Source organism: Monopterus albus, unplaced genomic scaffold (assembly GCF_001952655.1).
Source record: "Monopterus albus unplaced genomic scaffold, M_albus_1.0 scaffold34.1, whole genome shotgun sequence".
Lineage (NCBI taxonomy): Eukaryota > Metazoa > Chordata > Actinopteri > Synbranchiformes > Synbranchidae > Monopterus > Monopterus albus.
The window spans coordinates 5,394,679-5,420,564 of NW_018127914.1; the positions used below are offsets into that span (position 1 = coordinate 5,394,679).

At 40.5% G+C, this 25,886-nt stretch overlaps 5 protein-coding genes across 22 annotated transcripts in view; 3 read left to right on the plus strand and 2 right to left on the minus strand.

Moving 5' to 3' along the window:
* LOC109958689 (lamin-A-like) overlaps positions 1 to 4,293 on the plus strand; it is a 15,965-nt gene extending 11,672 nt beyond the window's left edge. For 7 of the 8 annotated variants that reach the window (XM_020597537.1, XM_020597539.1, XM_020597541.1 and 4 more), the window contains 11 exons: positions 332 to 488; positions 882 to 1,007; positions 1,132 to 1,302; positions 1,526 to 1,651; positions 1,954 to 2,174; positions 2,319 to 2,592; positions 2,732 to 2,839; positions 2,931 to 3,050; positions 3,160 to 3,216; positions 3,400 to 3,597; positions 3,754 to 4,293. In XM_020597537.1, coding sequence (XP_020453193.1) covers positions 332 to 488; positions 882 to 1,007; positions 1,132 to 1,302; positions 1,526 to 1,651; positions 1,954 to 2,174; positions 2,319 to 2,592; positions 2,732 to 2,839; positions 2,931 to 3,050; positions 3,160 to 3,216; positions 3,400 to 3,597; positions 3,754 to 3,789 — 1,594 coding nt within the window. In that variant the 3' untranslated portion in view covers positions 3,790 to 4,293. The remainder of the gene's footprint in view (positions 1 to 331; positions 489 to 881; positions 1,008 to 1,131; positions 1,303 to 1,525; positions 1,652 to 1,953; positions 2,175 to 2,318; positions 2,593 to 2,731; positions 2,840 to 2,930; positions 3,051 to 3,159; positions 3,217 to 3,399; positions 3,598 to 3,753) is intronic. The other variant, XM_020597538.1, reaches the window with a different exon arrangement.
* An 847-nt stretch (positions 4,294 to 5,140) lies between these two features.
* naxe (NAD(P)HX epimerase) lies at positions 5,141 to 10,294 on the plus strand. Its single transcript, XM_020597642.1, is given in 8 exon segments — positions 5,141 to 5,292; positions 6,536 to 6,599; positions 6,602 to 6,713; positions 6,802 to 6,910; positions 7,291 to 7,401; positions 7,956 to 8,066; positions 8,486 to 8,633; positions 9,113 to 10,294. Coding segments are annotated over 7 exon segments (840 nt in total). The 5' UTR covers positions 5,141 to 5,292; positions 6,536 to 6,550; the 3' UTR covers positions 9,313 to 10,294.
* Positions 10,295 to 10,348: 54 nt separating this feature from the next.
* On the minus strand, positions 10,349 to 15,416 carry scn1bb (sodium channel, voltage-gated, type I, beta b). Its single transcript, XM_020597643.1, has 6 exons — positions 13,958 to 15,416; positions 13,694 to 13,860; positions 13,030 to 13,267; positions 12,305 to 12,446; positions 11,717 to 11,791; positions 10,349 to 10,847 (listed from the first exon to the last, which is right to left on the minus strand). The coding sequence occupies exons 1-5, from the start codon at positions 14,004 to 14,006 to the stop codon at positions 11,722 to 11,724; spliced, it is 666 nt and encodes a 221-aa protein (XP_020453299.1). The 5' UTR covers positions 14,007 to 15,416; the 3' UTR covers positions 10,349 to 10,847; positions 11,717 to 11,721.
* Positions 15,417 to 15,569: 153 nt separating this feature from the next.
* zbtb22a (zinc finger and BTB domain containing 22a) lies at positions 15,570 to 23,451 on the plus strand. 7 transcript variants are annotated; one of them, XR_002274712.1, is made up of 5 exons: positions 15,570 to 16,017; positions 16,962 to 17,182; positions 17,285 to 18,056; positions 18,786 to 21,727; positions 21,973 to 23,451. XR_002274712.1 is itself a non-coding variant. In XM_020597381.1 (4 exons), exons 2-4 carry the CDS (start codon positions 16,976 to 16,978, stop codon positions 19,853 to 19,855), a joined length of 2,049 nt encoding a protein of 682 aa, XP_020453037.1. In that variant the 5' UTR covers positions 15,570 to 16,017; positions 16,962 to 16,975; the 3' UTR covers positions 19,856 to 23,451. The 7 variants fall into 7 exon arrangements, 6 of the variants coding, with proteins under 6 accessions (XP_020453037.1, XP_020453041.1, XP_020453040.1 ...); XM_020597381.1 differs by having other exon boundaries at positions 18,786 to 23,451; XM_020597385.1 differs by having other exon boundaries at positions 15,575 to 15,647; positions 18,786 to 23,451.
* The window catches only part of mbpa (myelin basic protein a), an 8,178-nt gene continuing 4,926 nt past the window's right edge, over positions 22,635 to 25,886 (minus strand). For 3 of the 5 annotated variants that reach the window (XM_020597390.1, XM_020597391.1, XM_020597394.1), the window contains 2 exons: positions 24,371 to 24,454; positions 22,635 to 23,818 (listed from right to left, as the gene is read on the minus strand). In XM_020597390.1, the coding sequence (XP_020453046.1) occupies positions 23,768 to 23,818; positions 24,371 to 24,454 (135 nt within the window). In that variant the 3' untranslated portion in view covers positions 22,635 to 23,767. Of the gene's footprint in view, positions 23,819 to 24,237; positions 24,259 to 24,370; positions 24,455 to 25,886 lie in introns of all 5 variants that reach the window. The other 2 variants (XM_020597392.1, XM_020597395.1) reach the window with 2 other exon arrangements.

Genomic DNA, 25,886 nt, shown 5'->3' on the forward strand with positions numbered 1-25,886 from the left:
GTGTTTTGGGCAAACCAAAGCCGTTGCCGTGGCAGCGGCTCCGCTGTGGTTTGTGGCTACCAGATACATGGGACTGGATGGAGATAATTGTGGCCTATGAGTCATTTGGGTCTTTCCTCTGTTCCTATTTCATCCTTATTCAAAAATAGCCCATAATTGTTTCATTAGACTGTAAAGGAAACCGTAGCAATTCTCTTTCCGCTTGATTCTTAAATTCCAAAGCACAATGAATGCCTATCCCTATTCTAGTCACTGGAATATCCTCTAGAAATACTACAGGCACAACCAGGAAGATGCACCTTAAACATCTGAGACTCTTCCGTCCTTTCAGGAACACCAAAAAAGAATCAGAACTGGCAGGAGCCTTGCAGAGGCTCAAAGACCTGGAGGCTCTGCTTAACTCAAAGGATGCATCCTTGACTACGGCTCTGGGAGAGAAGCGTAACCTGGAGGTGGAAAACAGGGACCTGAAGGCTCAGGTTGCCAAGGTAAACTCAAACTCACTCAGTGGAAACACATCTGGGCTCAATCCGTCTGTGGGCAGCCTACACAATGACCAGCTCTCTGCTCCATAATCTTCCTGGGTGTTTTTCACTTTTAGACACTAAATGTAAATCAGCGACTCAACTTTACCTTTAACACTAGCTGATAATGTTTGACTTTGTCCAGTGCAGTTTGTGGAAGTAAAATGTACAAAAATCCTGAGATGTTTTAGCCAACCTCAGCAGGCCAACTCTATCTGTCTTGGCTACTTGTGCTCAGAACAAAGGACAGCCTCCCTACTTGCCTGCCCACTTATGGTATTTACTGTGTCTCCACTCTGATGCCTGTTTGTGTGCATTGCTTTGTATTAATATTCAGTTCTTGTTGGGTTTTCCCAGCTGGACACCAGTTTGGGTGATGCCAGGAAGCAGCTGCAGGATGAGATGCTGAGGAGGGTAGACGGAGAAAATCGCATCCAGACCCTCAAAGAGGAGCTGGAGTTTCAGAAGAACCTTCACTCTGAGGTCAGTTTTCATCACCATCTGTAAATCATTTTATAAAGGAACTTTCACAGCATGTCAAAATCTACCCATCATTTCAAAAAGCAGGTAATTGTTGTTGAGACTGACCAGGGTTTTTGGCCAACAGGAGCTGCGGGAGATAAAGCGACGTCATGAGTCTCGTATGGTTGAGCTAGATAATGGCCACCAGCAGGATTTTGAAAGCAAGCTGTCGGAGGCGCTGATGGAGATGCGCAACCAGCACGAGCTGCAAGTTAAAATGTACAAAGAAGAGATTGAGAAGACTTACAATGCCAAGGTAGGTTAATGTTATAAAACTGAACTTGAACAGAACCTGTTTTCTATTGTGGTCATTCAAAACATTATAAGATGAGAATGCTACAAAGTCTTATGACACTTCTGATGTGCAGCAGGTTTGCAGTTTCACAGACTGATGCCAATGAAGTACGAGATTCCACAATGCTATGTTAGGTTACAGTCTATGTTTTATGAATTTTCCACCTTTTGTTTCTCTCTATCAGCTGGAAGGTGCTCGCCAGTCGGCGGACAGGAGCAGCCACCTGGTGGGAGCAGCACATGAGGAGCTCCAGCAGACACGGATCCGCCTGGAGTCCACATCGGCTCAGCTCAGCCAGCTGCAGAAACAGGTGACCTTCAAAAAACAGCGATCACCACTTCAGTTAGATGCTTATTTTAATTCAGCGCTTTTTATCCACTTTTCAGACTGTCTGTTTGGCTAACAATAAACAGAGATTTCACTAATTACTATTATATTTGGCCAAAACATCATTTATATCCTTTTTACATCCAAACCTAATTTTTAAAATGATACTGTACTTTCACAGTGATGACTCTGTGATCAACCCCTCTTGTTAGATTCCTCTGAAGTTGTGTTTTCAGACTAACTCAGCTGATTCAGACCTGACAATAACTCTTCTCTCCGGTCCAGCTGGCGGCCCGTGAGGCGAAGGTGAGGGACCTGGAGGATGCCTTGTCTCGGGAGCGGGACACTACACGTCGCTTGCTGGGAGACAAAGACAGAGAAATGGCAGAGATGAGACAGCGGATGCAGCAACAGCTGGATGAGTATCAGGAGCTCCTGGATGTCAAGCTGGCTCTGGATATGGAGATATGTGCTTACAGGAAGCTGCTGGAGGGAGAGGAGCAGAGGTGTGTTAGGCTCACAGTGACTGTAGTCAGTAAAAAAAGAGTTTGGCAGCAATAGTAATTTCCTTTGTGCTACAGAGCTGTCAGTCATGGCTCTTTCTCTGCTTCACACACTCCTTCAAAATGTCATCATGTCTGTCCCTGCAGGCTGCGTCTGTCCCCCAGCCCTCCACCCACCAGAGCAACAGGAAGTCGTTCCTCTACTTCAGCAGTTCACTCTCAATCAATCCACTGCAACGCTCAGAGCTCTCCAGCCAAGAGGCGCCGCCCCAACGACACGGACAGCGAGGCCTCTAGCTTTGCAGGAGGGTCTGTGGCTCGCACCCGCATCACCCAGCAGGCCTCAGCCAGTGGCCGGGTCACTGTGGACGAGGTGGACCTGGATGGGAAATATGTCAGACTCAGCAATAAAGCAGATGAGGTGATACAATGAATGTAGTTGTCAGATGATGAAGTATTATCTGAGAAATCTATTTGTTTGTGGTGACTTTATCCAATATTACTTGGATGATTTCAGACATTAAAAGCATTTATATCTAACATTAATCTTGCTCCTGCAGGATCAGAATTTGGGGAATTGGCAGGTAAGGCGGCAGGTGGGCTCTGGAGTGCCCATCATCTTCAAGTTCCCGGCTAAATTCACATTGAAGGCTGGTCAGAGGGTCACGGTAAGCTGCACGTTACTCAGCAGAATAGTGGATGAGCACAGTGGTAAACACTGTCACAGATCTCTCACCCCTACATTTGTTTGGTGGTCAGATCTGGGCCTCTGCTGCTGGTGGAACCCACAATCCTCCCTCTGACCTGCTGTGGAAGGCTCAGCCCTCCTGGGGTACCGGAGACCTGTTTCTAACCACTCTGATTAGTGCCAATGGAGAGGTACTTTGATTTGTCAGAAAGATGCTATATATGTCAGAAATTAGGTAAAAAGTCAAAAAAAAAATTTGAGCTGCTTTACAGCTTATCTCAAGGCAAACTTTTTTTGCAGGAAATGGCAATGAGGAAGGTCACTCGCACTCAGTTTGAAGAAGAAGATGATGACATGGTGAGAGATGTTGCAGTAAAACACAGTTACATAGTTTACTAACTCTTGACTGTTAATGGCTTTGGTGACAGTGGAGCCTCTAACCTGAACAAAGTAGAAATGTTAATACAGATGTACTGAGATATTTCCACGAATCCTTATTAAATCTTTATATCCAACGCTGGATCTGTGTCTACGCCTCAGCAGGTGGCTCACAGCACCTGTGGGGACGGTGAATACAACCTGCGGAGCCGGACGGTGGTCTGCGGCTCCTGCGGACTTCCTTCAGATAAATCCACCACCTCCTCTGTCACTTCAGCCTCCCGCTCCTTCCGCAGCGGAGGCATCTCTGAAGGTTTATTGCCGCACTCCTACGTGTTCAGCAGCAGCACTCCTCTCAAGGTGGGTACCGCAACACAATCAGCTGATATCTGACTTCCTTTTAAACTTTTTATGGCCTAAGCTTACAGCAAACAAATTATTGAGCTACTCTTGCAAGCTAAAGTGTGAATGTTTTAACATTTATATTTGATACTAACTGTGTTACATTTTTCTCAGACTGGAGCCAGAATGGAGAGCTGTCCAATCATGTGAACCCTGGGATCCATGTTCTAACACCTGCCAGTACTTATCAGGTTTCAGTTATTATTTGTTTAGTCACAGTTGTAGTTATTAAGCTCAGATAATTTTCATGATGCTGTATGCAGTACAGTTTTATCCTGCTTTTTTATATTGTACATAGGCATGCTTAAGAAATATTTTTTGAATAAAACAGTCACTTGTATTGGTGACATTAAAATTTTCTTCAACCTGGCAGTGAAATATGGAACTACCAGCTATTAACAACCTAAAACAACAATTTTACTTTTTAAATTTTACTTTCACTGCTAAAAAAAGAGTGAGAGAAGTGGTAGGTTTCCACAGCTACTGCAGCTGTGAGATCAATCATGCATACATACATCAGATGTCCATTAAACACCTTTAACATACTGACACAGCAGGGTGATGATAAATTCATTTGTGTTCATTTATTTTAAATAATAAATATAATTTGTCATTCAAACTGCCTCATTTGAAGTAAACTGACTCCATCCTTATTACGGGTTTACAGAATGTTGTGCATCTTTCTGATATGAATAAACAATTTCAAATGAATAAACATGTTTTCAAATATTTGGCTTATTTTTCTTAATACTGAACAGTACTGTGATGATTCGAGAAATGTCTAAGTACATACCATAAAATAGAAATATTGACAGAAATAAAGGGCAAGTTATTGAAATGAATCATCATTTGTCTTTTAAATACCTGGGGTTAAAAAAAATACACATTTGAATATTTTTGAACTGAATATTCATCACCATCTAAGATATCAGTGCAAGAAAAATATTTACCTCAGGTTACTGCATTCATACACCAGCTTAATTTAAAACAAGCAAAATCAGATAGTTTCCATTTTCAGGTATATTGTCACAGTAATAGGTTTGGTGATAATACATTTGTATTCATCAATTTCCAAAGCTGTAAAGTAATATTTACTTCCACGCTGTACTTAAGAGCTATTGTAAGGTATTTGTATTTCCAGTTTATGCCACTTTATACTTTTATTCCACTACACTCCAGAGGAAAATACACTTTACTATATTTATCTGTAATTGTATTGTAGCTACAACATTACAATGCTGCATATGTGTTAATTCAACAATAGCCATATTTTTGAAACACAGTTTTTAATATAAAATTCTGAAATAAGTCATTTCCTAAACGTTTGATATTTTAAGTGTATTTTGCAAAAAATGATTGTACTTTCACTTCTATACACTGGCTATATTTGTGGCCTATTACTTTTGCTAGATGTAAATATGTCTTTCAGTACTTTTCCACACAGACTTTAGTTTCAGAGATCCGACTTTTATTTTGAAATTAGAACAATGTTTATAATTTTCAAACCCGGAAGTCAGCAACGCACTAGGTCGCGTGTGTTGCTTCACGATTGATTTATCAGTGCTTTGTTGACCTGTAGGTAGTTTTACTGAGTTGTTTCAAAAGAGAAACGTGCGTGTGAAGTTGTTTTCAGGAAATATTTGCAAAAATTTGGTGAGCGTTATTAACATTTTGTCACATATTCAATCCGCAGCGCATATCTAAGTTGTAGCTAGTTTAGCTACTAAGCTAAATTATTAGCTAGTAGTAGCTAGTTTAGCTATTAAGCTAAATTATTAGCTAGTAGTAGCTAGTTTAGTCTAGCGTACCATTTCTGTGGTTGAACTATGCTGTTTATAAACTGTAACACAATAAATCGTAACAATAACTAGCCTAACTAGTCGTCATGTTCGTTAGAGCAATGTACTAGGTAGTTGCCCTCTGCTATAGTTATATAAAGCTGAAACTGGACAAAGATCATAAACTAATATATCAGAATGGCGTGTATCAGGTATCACAAATGTGCACAGACACTTAATAACCACTCAAACTTGCTGTCATTAGTTGAATAGAATAGTGTTCACTGAACTGTAACATCCCATTGTGTTCCCATTTTAGTTTGTATTTTATTTTTATGTAAAACTTAAACAACAGAATTGTAATTGTTTTGTCTTTATCTCTGCAGAAATTAGTAGTCAAATAATTGATTTTATTAAGTGACAGAAATCATTTTGAAAAAATATTTGGTCTCTTATTAAGTAGAAATGCTGTATTTGCTGCTCCATCTTCTCCTGTAGTTTATACTAAAGCTCTTAACATTAAAAAATATGAAAATGTTAGTTGATAATAAAAATGATAGTTAATCGATACTTTGTAGTATCATTGAAGTCTAGTTTGATTCTTTATGATTATGTTTGATGTAACACATCATTGCAGACATGGACAGACAAGTCATTTCAAAATACAGCTTACTCTGAAAATGGTTAAGTACAGATCATTTTGCAATCTAATGATGTTGTTATACACCCTGTTAAAGAATGTTTAATGTTTTGTTCATTGTTCTGTTCTGTTCTGCATGTTTGAAAGAATAAATCAATCAATCAATCAATCAAAATGCACTGAGAAGCAGTAAAGTCCTCCCCAGACACGGTATATTCCACAACCTCTGGGTTTTCAGAGGGAGCAGAGAAAAATATAAGCAAGAAAAAGAAAGCAGTGTAACAGCAGCATCAGCAGACTGAGCATCAACACTGGAGCTGCTGTACCTGCCAGAGCTTTCAGGCTTTGCTTCATGTTTAGGTTTATTGATTTGGTGGAGGCTCTACAATTATACTTAATTCACCAAATTATGGGATGGATTGGGGGCTAACGTCCATCAGCTCTGTTTAGATCACTGTGATCTTTTGTGTACACGCAGTTTGGGTCCACCTGGATGTTGAGTGTTCGGACTCTGTTCGGGATCGGCTTCCTGGTGACCCAGCAATCCTTGCTCGGTCAGGGACATGTCCGCTGGCCACTGCAGCTAACATCCACAAGACAGACTGTTTTAATAGCAGACCTGCATCCACCATGGCACAGACCATCAAATATCTCGGGTAAAATGTTTTTTTTTGTCTTGTACACAGAGCAGTAAAAACATGTTCTGATTGTGTGTCTCCAAATTGAGCTGTAGCTGCTCCACAGGCAGGAGGAGGCCCAGCACATTGATGAGGAGCTCTTCAGTGAGTATGGCTTCAGCGTGGACCAGCTGATGGAGCTGGCTGGACTCAGTTGTGCCACAGCCATCACTCGGGTGAGGCGTCAACCAAGGTTCTGTTTAATGTAGAGTTGCAGCTATTCATGAATTAATCAGCAATATTTTGAAGATTTAATAATTGTTTGAGAATTTTTTTATGACAACATACCAAGTTTTCTGGTTCAGGCTTCTCTGATGTGATGATTTGATGCTTTATTTTGTCATAAATTAAAATAAACAGAATATTTTGGGGGTTTGGACTGTTAACAGGAAATCAGGTTTTGCATTTACAGCACATGGATATGTCTAAATCAGATTACAGCCTGAAAGAGGCAGTAATCTGATTACTTTGTTCTCCTGAATAGCTACTGTAAAGAAAGTTGTCTGGTCAAATCCCTGTAGTGTTGCACTGATGCACATTCATGTGTTTTCTGTAGGCATATCCCATCACTTCCCTGGTCAAGGGCAGACCTTCTCTCCTGGTGATTTGTGGACCAGGGAACAACGGAGGCGATGGCCTGGTCTGTGCCAGACATCTTAAACTCTTTGTGAGTGTCCTACACTAGTGTGACAGTAAGATACTCTACTTTGACGCTATAATCTCACTAAGTGTATGTCCTCAAGTACTGTACTTACACACACTTTAAAGGTTCTTGTAAAGTAGTTCTGTTGTATAGTTTTAAACTTCACTCTGCTACATTTCAGAAGAAAACATTTAACAGCTTTAGTTACTAGTTGTTTAGCATATTTTGCAGATGCTTTTTCATACAAAACATTCATACATGATGAGCTTCTAAAACTTTTTATATTCAGTGAAACAAAAACTCCATGTTGTCAAGTCATTTCACTCTGGAGCTGTGCCCTTAAAGTTCAGATACACTGTGTGTGAATCCAGGCCTAACAGTTTCATTCAAGTCCCAGACATGCAAAAAGCCAGATTTTCCAACTGCCACCAATGTTTTTGCACTTCTTTCACCCAGAACACCTGAATATATTTTAGATTTTTGTTAACTATAAAAGCGTGTATGAGCAGAGAGGCGTACAAACCTGACCCAGTTTCACCATTAGGATGTTTTCTGCTACTTTGCGTGTCCTCTTGCAGGGCTACGAGCCCACCATCCTGTACCCGAAGAGGCCCAACAAACCTCTGTTCCAGGGCCTGACCACACAGTGCCAGAAAATGGAGATTCCCTTCCTAACTGAGATGCCTGAGGTTTGGTATTATTCAATAATGCAGCACCAGTGAAGAAAATTCTTCTCCATATTATGTTTGTGTATTTTATTTCAAGCTGTACAAGCTCTGAATGACACATTATGAGCTCTTGCTAAATGAGGTGTCAGTTTAGATTAGATGAAGCCTTAATGACCTTGTGGGGAAAACAGTGAAGGGTTTTTATCGCAACAGATTGCACAGTCATAATCATTCAACATACAACTGGTAACTACTGATGCAGTCTGGGTTAGCGGCTTCTTGGATGTCAGATGTTTTCAGTTTACAGCTACAGCACATTTTCAGGGTTTTTACATTTGTACTTTGTGACAGTAAAAAGACTGATGTTTATTGGTTTTTGAGTCTATATTTAAAAAAATAATCCAAATGATTTATTTTGCTGGATAAAATCATCTTCACAGGCTGAAGTGATTGAGGAAGCTTACAACCTGGTGATAGATGCCATCTTCGGCTTTAGCTTCAAGGGGGCCGTGCGAGAGCCTTTCGATTCCATCCTAGATGTGCTGAAGAAGACCACAGTCCCCATAGCCAGCGTCGACATCCCCTCAGGTCAGTCCTCACACATGCAGCACTTTACACTGAGAAGAATATTTATTTCCACAAAAAAAGTACTTCCTACCCTATTGGTAAAATTTATTCTTGTGAAAAATGGCTGCTCAGCAGCTTCTTCCATGCCATAATGATGTTCCGGTAACCGATTGGCTGACAGAGAAGAGAAATTCAGAGTTTGATTTTCTGAAATGAATAATGTTTCATTGTTTATGGATGTGCAGCTTTGCATGTGGGCCATTCTTATTGAAATGTATGTCAAATACTTCTAGATAAAATGGTCAAAATATGGTGGTAAAAATATAAATAAACTACCTCAAAAGTAGAGATACATCATTTTATTTTGGAGCCACTTTACAGCCAATTAGGTGGAGCTGACGGAAAATTAGATATGATGGCCTACATTAAATATTTGTTTGATTAAAATATTTTTAAAATCAACTTTTACTATACATATGTTTTGTTTTACTTTTTTAAAGGTTGGGATGTGGAGCAGGGCAGTGCAGATGGACTCCAGCCTGACATGCTCATTTCACTCACTGCTCCAAAGAAATCAGCCTTGTTGTTCAGAGGACGGTACCACTTCCTAGGAGGCCGCTTTGTGCCGCCTGGCCTAGAGAGGAAGTACCAGCTCAACCTGCCTCAGTATCCTGGCACAGACTGTGTGTTACAGCTGTAGGGAATGTAGGCGTCAGTGAGTCTGGGAAGATTGTGGTCTTTAAAGGAATAGTTCAACATTTTGGAATGTCAGAATTTTCTGAGGTAAGTGAGAAAATTAGTAGCACTTTAATTTTCATCTGTTGAGCATGGAGCTTCAGCTGAGCGCCCAGTCTTCATAGCTTAGTTTAGGACTGGACACGGGGAGCTGCTAGCCTCACTGTCTCCAAAATTTAAAAATACAGGTACCTGCACCTCTGAAGCTCCCTAATGAGAATGTGTCATTAGTAGCATCTGTACACAAACATAGATTTAAAAACTAGTTATGGCTTTTCAGGGGAGTTATGTGTTATAACTGTTGTTGAAAACCGTTCAAGTCCCTTGGCTTTCCAAAGTCTTGTCATCACATGAGGCCACCAGGTATTATCATTCATTTTGTCACTGACTGTATGTGGCAGCTGGCGCTAAAGTTGGAGACAATGCACAGAAATACTGTAAGGATGGATGAACTGTTTTACATTGAGAAATAATTACAGCCTGTAACACCCTCTAAAACCACACATTCATCTTGTTTTCTCTCTGTAAATGTAATAAAGATTAGAAGCAAGGGAAATGGCTAGCTAGTATCTCTGTGCTGGTTATCTTGAAGCTAAGCGAACAACGTAGCATATCTAGTGTGTTCATATCTAGTGTCTCAGTCTTCTCGTCTAGCCTGGAACAAAATCAATCAAGTGTATTTCCCCAAATGCTGAGCTATTCCTTTAAATCTGGGACTTTGATTGGTTCAGATTGAGTGGATGGTTAAGGCTATGCTGTAACTCTAATAACCTGTTATAACAGAGCTTTATTAGCTCTCTGGAAGAGTTTTATTCATATGAAAGCACATGGTGGTTGCCACAGTTGCATGATAAAAACATAAATGATTAAAAATGACTATGAATTGTTATTTCTGTAACAACAGCTACCCCTTTAAACTTTCAAATATTAATCTGACAAACCAGCAGATTTGTGTGGTGATGTGCCTTATTACTATCAACAGAAGACTTTTCCATCACATGTATTTTCTCAGTTTTTATTAATACATCTTAAGATTTTGTTGAATGTACATATAGCAACTGGAACTAAAGTCTATCAGAGTCCATGACATTCAGTTGTATACATACCTTTACCATACATGTTGTCTCATATTTTCACATTAGGTGGTGATGATTTAGTAAAAAGCTTCCTTTTACAATCAACCAGTACCACATACAATTTATATAACTGTATATAACTACATATACTTAAAGAAATACTGTATGTACAGTTTCTGCTTTTGACTATGTAGCTCATTAATGCATAATGGGTTCTCATATAAGTGCAAGACATGCTTTTGTGCACAGAATACTATATACAATGCTGGTACCATGCTCTCTTTGTACGTCACATCCACTTGTGATCATTGTCAAGGACAGGCTAAACTGGAGACTTGAGAGGAAGAGTTGGGCGAGTTGTTCCCCCAAGTTGTCGTCATGCAGGTCAGAGGACGGAAGGATGGTTTCAGCCCATGGAGGAAGCCTTAAGATAAACACAGCACATATTAATGGATTTACTGGCACAGACTCAAAACTGCTGTTTACAGAAAATGCTGTTCCTTAATAAAGCTCAAGAAGCTCTAATACAGTTGCCAGTTTATTAGGTACAACAAGGTAAATCAAAAGCGGTTTAATACATAGTAAATCCTTGTGATGTGTTACAACATCCAGCTTTTGTTGAAACTGTTTCAGAGGGGTTGTAATTTGTGCTGCCATTCAGCTGTATTTACATTACACTGTCAGTGTCAGGAATTTCCATTGTTTAGCCTACCCTCTGATGTAAATAGGGTAGACGAATTTTTTTTTTCTTCATAAAACAGTCAAAAAAAAACTTTTGTGAGAGTAGGATTTATTGCAGAGCTGTTTTAGTGTCACTGCTATAGCGTTTTAGCTGCTGGATGTGAACCTAATCAACTGGCAAATGAGCATATGACGGGTTCTGTAAATGTGCTAGATTAAGGGTTGGTTTAGGGCTGGGTAATAGTTTTTTATATAATGATTTATATACGAGTTTTGCTACTGATGCTGTTTTGGATGCCTTCAGTCTAACTGTCATTTAACAGTAAAATCTGTATATTTGCCCTTTTAAAGCTCCCCATGTCATACCAATGACACTCTGTGGTTTTATGGAGGGTTATGTGTCTGGCTCTCAACAAATAGGCATATTTACAAAAACATTTCTTTAATATGTCACTTAAGAACACACGGGAGCTGCATGGACACAGTTTGTTTCTGACCAACAACACCCAGTCATAGTCAACAAAGGAACTGAACACAAAAAGGACATTTAATTTTTTTAGTGTTTCTGATAGTCACAAACTCATTGTAGAATGATGCGAGGACATACTGTACCTGTGCTATTCTCCGACCTGCACCCCTGCACAGTTATCTTTACTTTCTGAGGTTATCGCTAAATATTCAGCATTTCTGAAAGGAAAATAGAAAAACTCTTAGTGGGTATCAGAAATAACTGATGTTTTCTTTTAAAACACTGACATCTGTTGAAAAATGCAAAACTGATCATAGGTGTGGTTGTTTGACAGGCATTTGCTCTGTTTTGACTTGCAGGAGGGAGGTTTTGGTTTGGAGTAGGGAGGAGGATGACAGGATGAAAACATGACAAATAGAAGCTGGAGCGTGAGATGTTAGACAAAGAGACGCGTGAAAACGAACGCAGTGGGAACTGACAATCTTGAAATTAAATGAACAATGGAACAGGAGGAGAGAAGTGTGAGCACAGATGCGATGGTTTTAGCTTGATGGCTCGCTTAATTTTTCTAAATGTCTAATGTCATTGAAATGTGTAAATTAAGCAGAGAGAGAAATTTCTCAGTCTACTAAATCAATAAGTCATACTTACTATATCAACACACACCTGGAGATACAATGTTTTCACATGGCACGAGCCTATGTGCTCAAACAAGTGATAACAGTACTTACGCAGCTTCGCGTAATGCTTCTTCCCCAGCTGCTGCGATCTTTCTGTAGCAGTATATCATTTCGATGAGCAGCCAGAGCTGCAGGCCGATGATGGAAACGTACATCATGATCTCTGACACGATGGAAGCTGTGCCTCTGCTGGCTACACAGAAGGAGGAGGAAAGTCAGGTAATCAGAAAAACACCAAAGACGCAACTGACAAGTGAGCAGAAACTGGGCAGAATTTACTCTTGGAAATGAAACATGATTGGCTGCTTCTCAGTGTGTATGGGTACAGTAAACCTGAAGACAGTCTGTCTTTTTGTTTTCAGAACATTGTCTGGTCATAGATGCCGTTACATGCAGACATTTCTTCCTGATCTTCTGCTGTTCTAGAGTTCCCTGTGGGATATTGTGCAACTGTTGTGTGAATCATACTCATCTGAAACAACTTGAATCTAATCCAGAATACAATTATGTCTCAAAATCTGTCACTTTTGATGTCATCTTAAAACAACTAATGGTTGTGCGCAACACTTAGCCTTACATTTAGCTATATCTGCCAGCCAGCAGTTCTTTCTAGAATATTTAAAGTAATACAATGAAAATTATACTGCACAAGCTACCTTAGGCCAAGACCTGTTTTTAAATAATAGCTCATTTCCACTTATTTTTCAATTATTGCATCTTTTATTATCCTGCTACCAATGGACTGAATAGTTGCAGAGCGTTTGATGTCATTGTACCTTTAGCCACCACGGAGAGGTGGACCACCTTTCTGATGTTGCTGTTGTACTCGTGGTTGGTAAAGAACAGCACGCGGTTGAAGAAACACTGGTAGGTGCCAGAGTCGTTGAAAGTGACGTTGAGAAGGTATATGGATGCATCTTGTATGTCATTGCTCCTTTTAGTCCCGTTCCAATCCACACGGTCCAGAAACTGCTCGCTTTCAATGGTGGGGCCGTACTCATTATAGGTGTAGATCTGGGGCCACAGAAAGGTCAAGGTTATTCTAAAAGGTAACTAGTAAATCTAGTTATAAAATTAATGTGAGTAAAAATGTACAATGTCTGCTTCTAAAGTGCAGTGAAGTTGGTGTATGTAGTGGCAGAAAATGAAAATAAGTACAGATACCTCAAATTTATACTTGGGTAGAGTACCTAAGTAAATGTACTTTGTTACTTTCTGCCACTGTGCGTGTGTGTGCGCGTGCACTGTGCCCATGTATATAGTGTGTGTCTTGATGAATGTAGCTTAGGACAGGTTTTTAATAGCTTGCATGACAAAGTTCCCTGACGATACATCAAACCTTTCCTGTACTTTGAGGTGTGCTGCCTCAGCTACACTATGTGCTGGCATCAGACTGAAAACATACGTTAGTAATGGTGAACTGGCTGAACTGGCACTCACAGGAACAAAGTCTGCCTCGCCTTTGGCTCTGAATTGCCACTCGATAGTGGCGACACCTTCCACCTCACTCCTCTTCTTGCAGGAGAGGCAGCCCAGTTTGAAGCCTTGGCCTGCCACAGCCTCTGTGTCAGAGTCCACCTCCACACAGGCCCCATGACACCGGTACACTGTTCACAAACAAGGGAGACAGACAACCATTACTCTGGGCTGACACAATGCAGTGACAAAATATGAAGACTACAACAATGAATCCGCTCAACTCACCAAACAGGGTGCAGAGCAGAGAAAGGAGCACTAGGTGGAACGCTGCCATGTCACTGGATGTCAGAGTAACGGCTTTATTTTGCACAGAGGTGCAAAAACTAAAACTTTAACACTAGTGTTTCCAAAGGATTGTTGTTGAAGATTTAAATTACATTTACAACACTCGTAAACTGAGCACCTTCACACCTGTGCTGACTGGATATTTTTTATATTTTAAGAAAACTGGAGCTTATCTGCAAATGTTAAAAGCTGTGTGTCAGGCAAATATATGTATGTACCTGGCAGCTAATCATGCATTGTAATGTGCAAAATATATGTCTACAGGCCTCCTTTACACACCTCAGGTTGTTTATGACAGACCTATGAAACTACTGTTAGTGGCTCAGTTCTTTGGCTCAACCCAGCAACAGTTTCCAGTTGGTCACAGAATTTATTGTCAGAGTTATTGCTACTTTTAAGACAGCCCCCCCTTCAGTGTATCTCTATTGGACTAATGCCTTCAAGTATTGGGCTTTCTGTGTTTAATTATCAAGTAGCAAATATCTGGTGACTCACAGTGCTCCCCAGATGAACACCCTGAGATCTGATTATCTTTTTCCCTGAGGTCCTAATGTGAGATGCACAGAGCAATCATTAGACCTTCCTGGGGCCACATGCTCAGCAAATTACAGACAATACAGGTACACTAATTTGGAAAACATATGTGCTTATATAATGTGCAACATGCCAGCTACTGACTGAACGTGTACAATATTCTTACATGCAAGTGCATATATAGGCTAATTAATTTGCATGCTCTATGATCAGAATCAAATGGCTACAAGCTTCACGCTACCAATATTTAACACAGACCAATCAAATGGTCTAAATATAATTATGCTTAGTCGGATCACTGCAAGCAGAGCCTACTGTCCTGAATTTAGAGGCCTCTTCTGAAGCGGAGTCGTCTCTTCGGGAAAAAAAAATATACACTCCTCTCGTGCGATGACATCTGCTGTGGAAAGACTTGTAATTTTACCTATCTAATGACCCTGCGCTCGTAGAAGAGATACTTCGGTCGTGCAGGCATTGCAGATAAAACTGCGTGAGCGCACACGTCTACATAAAAGCCAGACAAGAAATACAATAAAACAAACACGTCCTGTGCTCAGTTAACGGTGTTTTTGACTACGCCACAGCGGCACCTCTGTCGCCCGGTTCAGAGGATGCTGCAGATGCACTGCGGTAAAACGAATGTGCGTGTGTGACAAAGCAGCTGCTGCGTGGCGACTGTTAAAAAGGATGCCCCGTTGTTTACAAAGGGATAGTAGCCCCGCTTTGTGTAAAATCCATTGCTGGGGGTTCGCCTAGCGTTCATAGCACATTTAATGAAAAACAAAGGGCTTTAACAGGTCTGCTAAAGCGACGCGCTGATATTAGTCTGAGCTGGCCCTTTAACTGAATTCAAGCGCAAAGCCATGATGTTACACACTCTGGGCACTAGGTGGCGGTGTGCACATTTCACCTGTAACCCGGCAATACAACTGAAGAAGAAGAAGCAGCAGAAGAGGAAAAAATAATAATAAGAGGAAGAACAACAGCAGCAAAGATAATAATAATAACAACAATAATAAGAAGACTACTACTACTACTACTACTACTACTACTACTACTACTACTACTACTGACGATCCAATGGTGGCATCTTACTGTAAACACAAGTTAACGCTGTACCAGTCAGTAATCCTAATAGCTGTCCGTACAATTATGGATCCAGTTTTGACCACACCGGTTAGACACTTTTGTAGCTAAATGCGCGTGTTAATAGTGTAAATGTGATGATATTCCGTCATTTTGATTCATTTTAATTCAGCTTTCACACCAAACACCCACTCGCGTCATGTGTGAGGATGCTGTTTTGTCAACCAGACAGCATAAACTAAAATGACGCCTCCGGCTTTACTAACTTGATATTTTTGTACACGCAAAGCAAACAAGCGACTGTACTATGTATTTGGAGCTCACGAATAATATTGATGTGCTGCAAATAGTAAAACGCTCAACATACCTACATATCAAAGGTAAGATGCTAACTTTAACATTAATCGCTAGCTAGCTAACCTACAAGATAGCTAACCCAGGGATTGGATTAAACGAACGAATGCAGGCTAGCAAGAACCAAAACAACTGTGCAACACTTCCACCATAACGTGTGTTTATGAATCTCAAAATGTTTCAGTTTTGGCGAAAATGTCACAAATGTTTAAATTAAATTATATGTTTATTATTGATATAATATTTAGAGGTGTCTGTATTTTTGTCCTCCCCGGCTACATATATGAGAGGGTCAGAATAAAGTGGCCGGTGAGTATATATCGACAGTCTCTACTATACTAGGCTAATATAGGGGAAGATGCCCCATTGTCTGTTTACTGTGCATAAACAACCCCAGTTTGGTATTACAATCTTGAAGTATAATATGCAGTTTAATAAATTTAAAAGAAATTGCGTAAAAGGGCATCTTCCCCCACTACTGGGGCAGGATGTTTTGGTAGTATTTAATAAGCATTTTGATGATAACACCTTGGGCTATAACATTTTTAGACTAAACAATCAATAAGAAAATCGGTGTTAGATCCATCCCAACGTGACTACCAATGTGACTTTGATAGTAGACTTGCACTAACTATTGTTTTTATTGTGAACTAATCTCAAGTATTAAGTAATCTAGTGTTTGGTTTCTAAAATGTCATAGTAATAGTGAAAAATGCAGTATAACTGAAAATACATTTAAATTAAATCACGCAAGCAAACTGAAGTGTCTCAGGAGCAAAAGGAAGTACATGAACAAATCCAGAGAATAGACCTTAAAAGCCTAGAGTGTTATATACATGATCCACTATATTACAAGATGAACCATTCAGAAACAACAAAAGCAACTAAAACCTGTACACACAATTAGAAATAGTTTATTGTAGGACAGAAATAAATGATGGCTTAATTTTGCACTGTGTAATATTTTCAGACTTTCGGTAGACAATGGATCCGACCTGCAGCGTTTCTGCGGTTCCAGCTGGCTTGACAGTCCAGGTGTGTTTCCCTGGTGCCCGTGCTGCCGTGTTGGACAACCTAAACCGCCAGCGGGAACAGGGAAGGCTGTGCGACCTCTCCATCCAGGTGCAAGGGCAAGTTTTCAGGGCCCATCGTTGTGTGCTTGCTGCATCCTCACCTTACTTTCATGACCAGGTAGGTACATTAGTGTAGTATAGAGTACACACAGGCTCATTAAACAATGCTTAATCCTGTGCAGATGCTCAGAACCTTGTCTTTGTGCCTATGTCTCAACAGGTGTTACTAAAGAATGTTACAACAGTTTCCCTACCCTCAGTCATGGACCCAGTGGCCTTTGAGAGCGTCCTGAGTTCTGCCTACACAGGTCAGCTGAGCATTGTGCATGACGACATTGTCAATTACATCACCGTGGCCAGCTTTCTTCAGATGTGGCACATTGTGGACAAATGCACTGAGATTTTGAAGAGGCCCCGGCCCTCAGTAGATGTCATTCACGAAGAGGTCACTGTGGCTCACCCAGGCACCGTGTCTCGACAGCAGTCACCAAGCAGCACCGACTGCCTGTATTTGGAAAGGGAGGGAAGGAGGAGGGAGAGGAAGCCTGATGCTTTGCCTCCCTTAGCTACATGGAGACGCCCACAGCAATTTCCTCGATGGGGCCGGTCACGCCCCTCCTCAGGTCAGCACTCAGCAGATTCTCAACTGGACGCTGTCCCTGGCTATACAGAGAATGACTACACCAGCTGTGAGGAGGCATGGATAACAAGCCACGCTAAAACGAGCCACTTTGCGCATGATGGACCTGGCCACAATGGCCGACACCACGGGGCGTTCCCCGGTGGTGAGGCCTTAAAACAGAAAGTGAGGTTGCAGCAGCGGGGCGCACCGCCAAGTGCTGATAGGCTGCTTGATAAAAACAGAGAGAGCGGGGACAGTGATGAGACACAAGGGAGGAGGAAGAATGAGAAAAGAGAGATTGAAGCAGATGAAGGAGTAGGAGAAGAGGAGGTGGAGATGAAGGAAGTCTTACCACAAATGGGACATTGTGGTAAGACACAAAAGCCTCATTTGACATTAAACACAATGTCTTTGTCTATCTAACTAGTGTGAACACATCTTTATTTAACTTTACTAGAGGCACTCACAGTAGTGTTAATGCATGTTTAGTCATAATTCAGTGCTAAAAATATGTTATTCTTAATTTCACAGTTGTGAATTTAATCCTAAATCTGGATTTCAGATACTTCAGTATTAGTGTGACCCCATACTTGATTTTTCTCCTCAGATTTTCTTTTTCACACACTACGTTGTAAAACACAAGGCCACCTGCACCACTCTCATTATTATTATGCATAATATAAGAAACAAATTCTATTTCTTGTACTGCACATGGTCTGTCAGTAGCAGATTACAGCCAAATACAAATCTGCTTTAATAATCAGTTTCAGCACAGTCAGGACAGAAACCAATTCACCTGCACTGTTTGTGTTCACATCAGCCTGACATCTGCAGACGACTGCTAGCTAGCGCTGACTCCTGAGGTACAGGCTGAATAAAGTAGAATCCACACAGTGCTCACTCGACCTTTGTAGCTTCACATCTCGTCATCAGAGAATGATTTGTGCAGACATTTATTGAGGAAACGGTGCAGATGCAATGGTTGAATAAATATTGGTTTATATAAACATTGGGATTAATGGGAATAAGAGTTTTTAAAAAAAATCCAGCTCGAGTAGCTCTCTGCTGCATGTGATATTGTTTGTCATTTGTCCAACAGCCTTCCACCCAGTTTCAGATCAGAACGAGGAAGCCAAACAAGCCACAGGGAAGACCCGTGGGGAGGAGATAAAAGAAAAAGTGCAGAGAGATATTTCAGGAAGTGATCACTGCTCAGACCTGCTCCATGCTTGCCAAACACGTGAAGGAGTTCCGGGCCCATCCTGTCCGGTTTCAGCCCGGCAGCAGTGGCAGGCAAGTCCCTGGTCTCAGCAAGACTCAAGGCCACATGAAGGAGCGGGTGGCAGCTGCAGTAAAGATGAGGAGGAAGAGGATGTGGACTTTGAATGTTTCACAGAAGGGGTTTTTAACAGAGAGACATACAGTGAGATTGAAGATGGTACAGGGCAAGTGTCCCAGAGGCCTTTAGTGTCTGTGTCTCCTGACTTCACCATGGCGAGCTCAGAGGTAAACTGGCCCTCCACCAGCGTGGGACAGGGTGCCTCACTGACCCCCACCTCTAGTAGCCATTTTTCCTCATCCTCTGCTGCTTTCCCACCACCCTCTTCACCCCCAACCCCATCTTCATCATCCTCCGTGTCCCTGGCTGGCACCCCCTACACGGGAAAAGTCCACTTCTGCCACTGCGGCAAGGCCTACACCCTGAAGAGTATGCGTGACCGTCACGTGAAGATGCAGCACCTCAATCTACGGCCTTTTGGCTGTCCTGTTTGCCCAAAGTCCTTCAAGATGAAGCACCATTTAACCAAGCACCTTAAAACCCATGGAGGGCTGCGGCCCTATGAGTGTGGCATCTGTGGGAAGAAAGTCATCTGGAGAGACAGTTTCCTCAGGCATCAGGCTCGATGTGAGAGACTTGCCTCCAGCTCCTCAACTAACAGCAACAGTACCAGCACAGGATTGGATGACAGCTACAGTTATGGATTCGACGAAGGAGAGACCTTTCTCACAACCGGAGGACAGGTGAAAATGGAGAAGGTGGATCTTCATGAGGAGATGGAGGACAGTGTGTCTGGGATTGTGGATGAGCTAAGAACTCACTCACAAAGTTCAGACCCTGGCCATCATGTTTTTAAAGAGGAGGCGAGTGAGAGTTTTAGTGGAAATTAAATGTTAATGTGAAACATGTTTATAGCACTTAGACTATGTACATAGATTCATACAAGGACCATGGACTACTGATAACAGCGATTACTTTGAAAGTCTATGGTGACAAATCATTGAAGGCTTATTTGAGCAACTGCTTTTCCTTGATCCTTTTTAGGTATGTATTTTTGTGTCGTGTATTTTGTAAAAAGAACATTCACATGCTTTATTCCAGTGATGTTTTTTATTTATTTATTTAAAATTTGTGCAGTGTCATGTAGGCTTAACTCTTGTCTGGTGATGCTGTAAACTGTACGTACACAACAAGCAACAAGCAGTGCTATGAATGTACATCTGGAGCACAGATAAAGTTAATTTACATTTTGCGCATCAACTATTCGTCTATTAGAAAATAAACAAAAAGGTATAAAAATGTTTTCTCTGCAGTACTGTTGTGTCCTGTATGTACGGGAGAGAAAGCTTGGTCTTTACAGTAATAAACCGTTTGGACTTTTGATTGATCAAGACATTTTCTAGTTTATTCTAGAACATTCATTCATTCAAGAACCCCAGCACTCATTTTAGTGCCCCTTCTGGTGTTTTTAACTTATTAAAAACACCAGAAGGGGCCAGTGGACTTGTGGTTTCATTTCTGGGGAGCTGTCAGGTCGTCCATCTTTACATACAGTCTGTGGTCACCCTGCACCACTTCAACAAATGTTATGACATGGAGTCGATTCTAAAACATCAAGTTCTTTGAGACTGCTGACCTGAGCGCTTTTAGAGCAGTTCTTTTGCAGCACAGCGGTGGAGCACAAGAGGTCTCTGTTTCTCAACTCTGCAGCACCGCTGTCCAGTAAATTTGCAAGAAGTCTTCATTGTGTTTAAAGAAGCATAATCCATTAACAGCTGTTTTAAAACGAACAACTCTACATAGAGGATCAACAAGGAAAACTGTACATCACCTTGTTGGTATTAACAGTTTTTCTCCATCACAGTAAACAGATATGAGTTAAGCAAATGCTTGAATTATGTTGAAATGATGTATTTTGGATTAAGCACTGGAGCTTGTATCTCATTAGAGAAGATTTGAATTAATTTCCGGGGGCTACATTCTCATGCCAGGCATCTGTATGGCCAGAATCAGTGTAAAGACAACCCGTAGTGAAAAGCTCTGTGTGTTTTTAGCCTTTTATGTGAATACTCGTGTGTTAAGCACAAGAAAGCTGCCATACACCTCCTTTTGTGCGATGTGGATTATGGGCCACTGACCCAGTTACGGCAGGAGAGATGAAGCTCTGTCCTAATTGTGATTTTAGGGGCAAATGTCCTTAAAAAGCTTTACCTCAGCATTATTTCTCATCATGAGCAACATGTTTTTTCCCACCTCTGAGTACTGACAGGAGTCTAATGAGGGTGACTCATCCTTGTTTAATGTTCAGTTGAATGTGGGACAAAATTAATGGCTGCATGTAGCTGAAATTTTGTTTTTGGAGAACACTATGAGATTAGGATTATTATCTCAGGTAGATGACTGGCCTCTAGAGGATATTTATAGTCTTTTCACGGATCATGGCTTGATTTGGAGCTAAAGCAATACTTAAGTAATTTGGCAGTTCAATTAACCTTTAAGCTGGCTAATACATGAGGGTGCATTGTCCATTATTATGATGATTACAAACATCAGGGTGTAATTTATAGAGTTTATTTGTAACATCTGCTAAAAAAAAAACATGTTGCATTCCCATTTCTTTATTTCTACACAGACGTGACAATGCTACCACAAATGGTCTTCAGGATGACTCAGCTCATCACCTCAGGAAGACCACTTTCAAACATGATTCAAATGTCATGGCCACGCTGAATCAAAGACAGATTGGAAGCCAGACAACAAGGGTACAGTATGTGTATTTTCTTGGCTTACTGTGCAGATTGTTTCCAAGCTCCTGCATAAAATCTATGGCTATGCATCCTGGTGACTTTTACCTGACCTAGAATGCTTTGATCAAATGTCAGGAGTGTAATATTTTTCTAATATTAATTAAGATTTTAAATGTTTTAGTAGCTACATTTGAATCTAAGAAAAATATTCTGGACGAAAGAGGAGTAATCAATGCACTTTTTATGTCTTGTAATTTTAGGACATTTGCTGCAGGTCTTACTGCAAGTTAGCCGCATCACATCTGTAGGTACTTATGTTCTGTATGTAGCTGCATCCATGTGGCAGTTAGCCTAGCTTAGCATAAAGACTGGAAACAGGCTAGGATGGCTCTAGTTCAGGCTGTAAAATAGAGAGTATCAATTTTTACAAGTAGGATTTTTAAATAAAGTGTTAATTAGTCAGTTTAATGGTGATGGAGTATTTTACATTTGGACAGTGACAGGTTAGCTGTTTTCAGCGTTTCCAGAATTTATGCTAAGATAAGCTAACCTGCTCCTGGCTCTAGTTTGGCACAACCCCTGTAAAATGCCAAATTGTTGTTTTTACATTTTGGTTTATGTACAGGTTAAACAGTATACAGTATAATGTGTTAATCAGTGAGCTTTAGAGCTTTAGACAGACAAGCTAGCTGTTCGCCCCCATTTCCAGTCTCCAGCCACATATATTGTATTAGTGGTGTCCATCTTCATGCAAGAATGCAAATAAGTGTAATTTCCAAAATGTGAAACTATTTCTTTAATGCTAAATGAAAGTGGTGATTTGTACAGGTCAATCACATTGTTACCTAAAAACCTCAAAAAACACAAAAATATAAATATAGACAAGACAATTGTCAGATTTTCAAACATTTAATAACTTAACTAAGAGATGACCAAAGATGTTTATTTCCAGTTAGGCTGAACATTAAAAACAGTTTTACATTAAGAGGAAACACAACACTCAGTTTCAGTTCTTATTCGTGTAGCACCAACATGTGTCTGCAACCTTTACAGTGCTTTTCACTACTGAGTTAAAGTGAACATAAGATGAGAATAGCAATGTAATTTATTATGAGCAAAATAAATGTAACAATTATGCATCAGAAGATTTGAAATCAAAATACTGTCCTACAGTACTGAACTCCTCATTTTTCTGCTTCCACATTCAACCACTTGGCTACTTACGATCTAACCATCAATTAAAACAAACCTTTCGTCTATCATCTTATGAATAAAAGTCAACATTAAAATGTCCAGTTTAATTTAAGAAGCAAACAACCAACAATAAATCAGAGAGAGACACAAAAGCTACTATTGGAAAGACAGCAGACAGGTTGTATTTTGGAAAGGTTTCCGTTATAACAGTGCATTTAAAAAGGGCATTTTATACATCTCCTTCGATAGACTTGAACAGAATCCTATTGTACATGTTTATTAATTACACTGAGGGATAAAAACAAAACCGTTATATAAAAACTACATTAGATTTTCCAGTTGTATCCTCACAAGCATTTCTCTGTGACATGAGTTTCACTGAAGCACAAACAAAACCACTCTCCATCTCGATTCCACATATAACAAAGCCAATCTTGTTTTGGGTGTGTGAGTCGTGTTTCTAGAAAGCAGGCGGATACACAAAGCATCACTCTTCTACAGATGACAGGGAACAAATAGAAAAACAAACCTCAGACAGCAGACACTAGCACCATCAGGCTAAGATACTTGAATGTGTCATTTTTACAGTAGGATATTTTACTGAAAGCATGAACAAACTGCTTATAAACAGCCGAATAACAAGATTTCCTTAGACGTAGGATTAAAAATAAACCTGACACAGACCAATTACATCCCTGGAGAGTGGATTTTACACTGCTGTGTCACTGTCTAAAGACACGGGAGGCTTGTTGTTAGTGGGTTAACACTTCTTGAGGTTGTGAGTCCGCCGCATGCAGATCTGTTTCCCCTCCTTCATCTTGTCCCTTTGGCGGATCTGTGGCTTTGTCCTTGGCGGAGAGCTTAGAAGATGGTGCTCCAGCGTTTAGGGGGTGGACGGGACTTGGTTTCTCCCTGAAGTGAATTAGAAATATGGTGAGGAGGCTGAGAAAGCATCTACTTTCTACCCACGCAATATGGAATCTAACAGAAATCTGGGGTGGTGTAGTTTTCAGTGAGTTCATGAAAGGTCTGATTGTCAAATACTTCACATTTTCTGGGACTCATAGAGATCCACACTGAAAATAAACCCTCAAATGATTTGAGGTAGATGGAATTTCCAAAAGAATGATAAATGAATTTGTGTATGAGAGATTTAATATTTGGGTTTACATGTAGTGTCAGTGTAAAAATAAATGAATGTTGCTCTTGAGCTCATTACTTTGTTACAGTGTCAGGCTGTTATGAGAGCATGTTGATGAAATGAATGTGAAGTCTTCAAACTGAAGTGACAAATCATACTGTATTTATTTATTTATTTATTTATTACTCACTGGTGTCTGATGAGAGCATCACTGTTGCATTTGGGCAAACACAGATAGGACAAGTTGATTATGAGGTCCAGTTTTATAGATGAAAAGAGGGAATTTAGAGGAAGACAAGGAGGCAGACATGCAGTGGGCTCACCAGGTTGAAGAGTCTGGACAGCGTGCTTTGGTCTCTGCGTCTTCTGACCGGCGACTTTGTGCCCTCGGCACGTGGCGACGAGGCCTAGAAAAAGATGCTCTATAAGCACAGATGGAGACGCGAAACCATGGCCTGAAACCACATCTGCTGCTTGTCACTTTTTTGGCCTTAATGCAGATGTTTAATTCATTTTACTTCAATGGCCTTTTTCTTTTTACAGGGAGAAACATGCCACCTCAGAGCGTCAAGTGTCTTAAAATGATTTGTTACAAAGAGCACAGTCACTGCTGTTGTTGGACAAGAAAACAAATATCCAATAATATTATACATGTATCTTTTAACAAATGAAGAAAAGACTGCGTGCTTTTTTATTAATGTCCAAACATTAGCACTTTTTGGACATATATCTATTTGTTTACCATCCATTCTCTTTAATTACATTTAGATCGAGCTTTAGGTATTTGGATCTATGTTTTCACTGAGTTTAGTGCACTTTGCTACAAGCTTTATTTCCCATGTGGACAAGTGAGCTGATATAAAGTTTTGGAAATTAAGCCATATAACTTTTAGAATGTAAATAATTTAACAAAAGTATGGCTGTTTTAATATATGACTCTAATCTCACTTCTGTTCCTTTTAAGATAAAAAAAACAAAAGTGCAGGTATGTGGTTTCTCTGCAACAGCAGCAGTGTGATGTGGATGAGAGACGGTTGTCTCCGTTCCTTTATCTGTTATTGTGAGAGAACAACATGACTGTGATGGGACCAGATTCACAGAACAGCAACCTGTAGTTAAAATAAATAGATGATTCATGGTGAAATGACACGGGAGGATCATCACAAGACACACTCATCTGGCTGTTCACAGTTTCCGGACATATGGAAAGACACAAAGAAGGTGGGAAGCCACAACAGATGAATCAGTGAGTCACCTCCGGCGCAGAGGGCATGGAGGTGTGACAGAGAATCCGCGGGGCAGAGGGCATGGAGGTGTGACAGAGAAACAGAGGTGTGAAAAAGAAGAGGATGAGCAGGGTGATGCAGGCCAAGAGGTCCTAAGAGAAAATGTTTACCGGTTGTGGTTCATAAATAGTTGAGCAGTTTCAAAGTCATCCAGAAGCAGCGAGTCGCTCTGGATTGAAGCAAAGAGGGAGGAAATTGAAATGTAATAACTCTGCCCATATATGCTGGTTTCAAAAATGAAAAATCAACACATCAATCAGTGATTGAAAGTGATTTGCTGTGGCATCAGTCCTGAGCTAGTGCTTTGCTGGTGAGCTACTGTGTGTAAAAGCTGGTGAACTTGGTTTCTGAAAGATCTTGATTTCAGATGCTCAGGAATAAAAGTTATTTCTCTCCAAGGACGAAAGCAGTGAAACACAGAGCGAGAAAAAGGGAGTGAGATTGAAGGTTAGGTAAACAGGTGTGCTGCAGCCAAAGAATACATCGCAAAGGAGCTTTGTACACACAGGTTTAAACAGGATCAATACACACACACAGCGGTGCAGTCAACAGT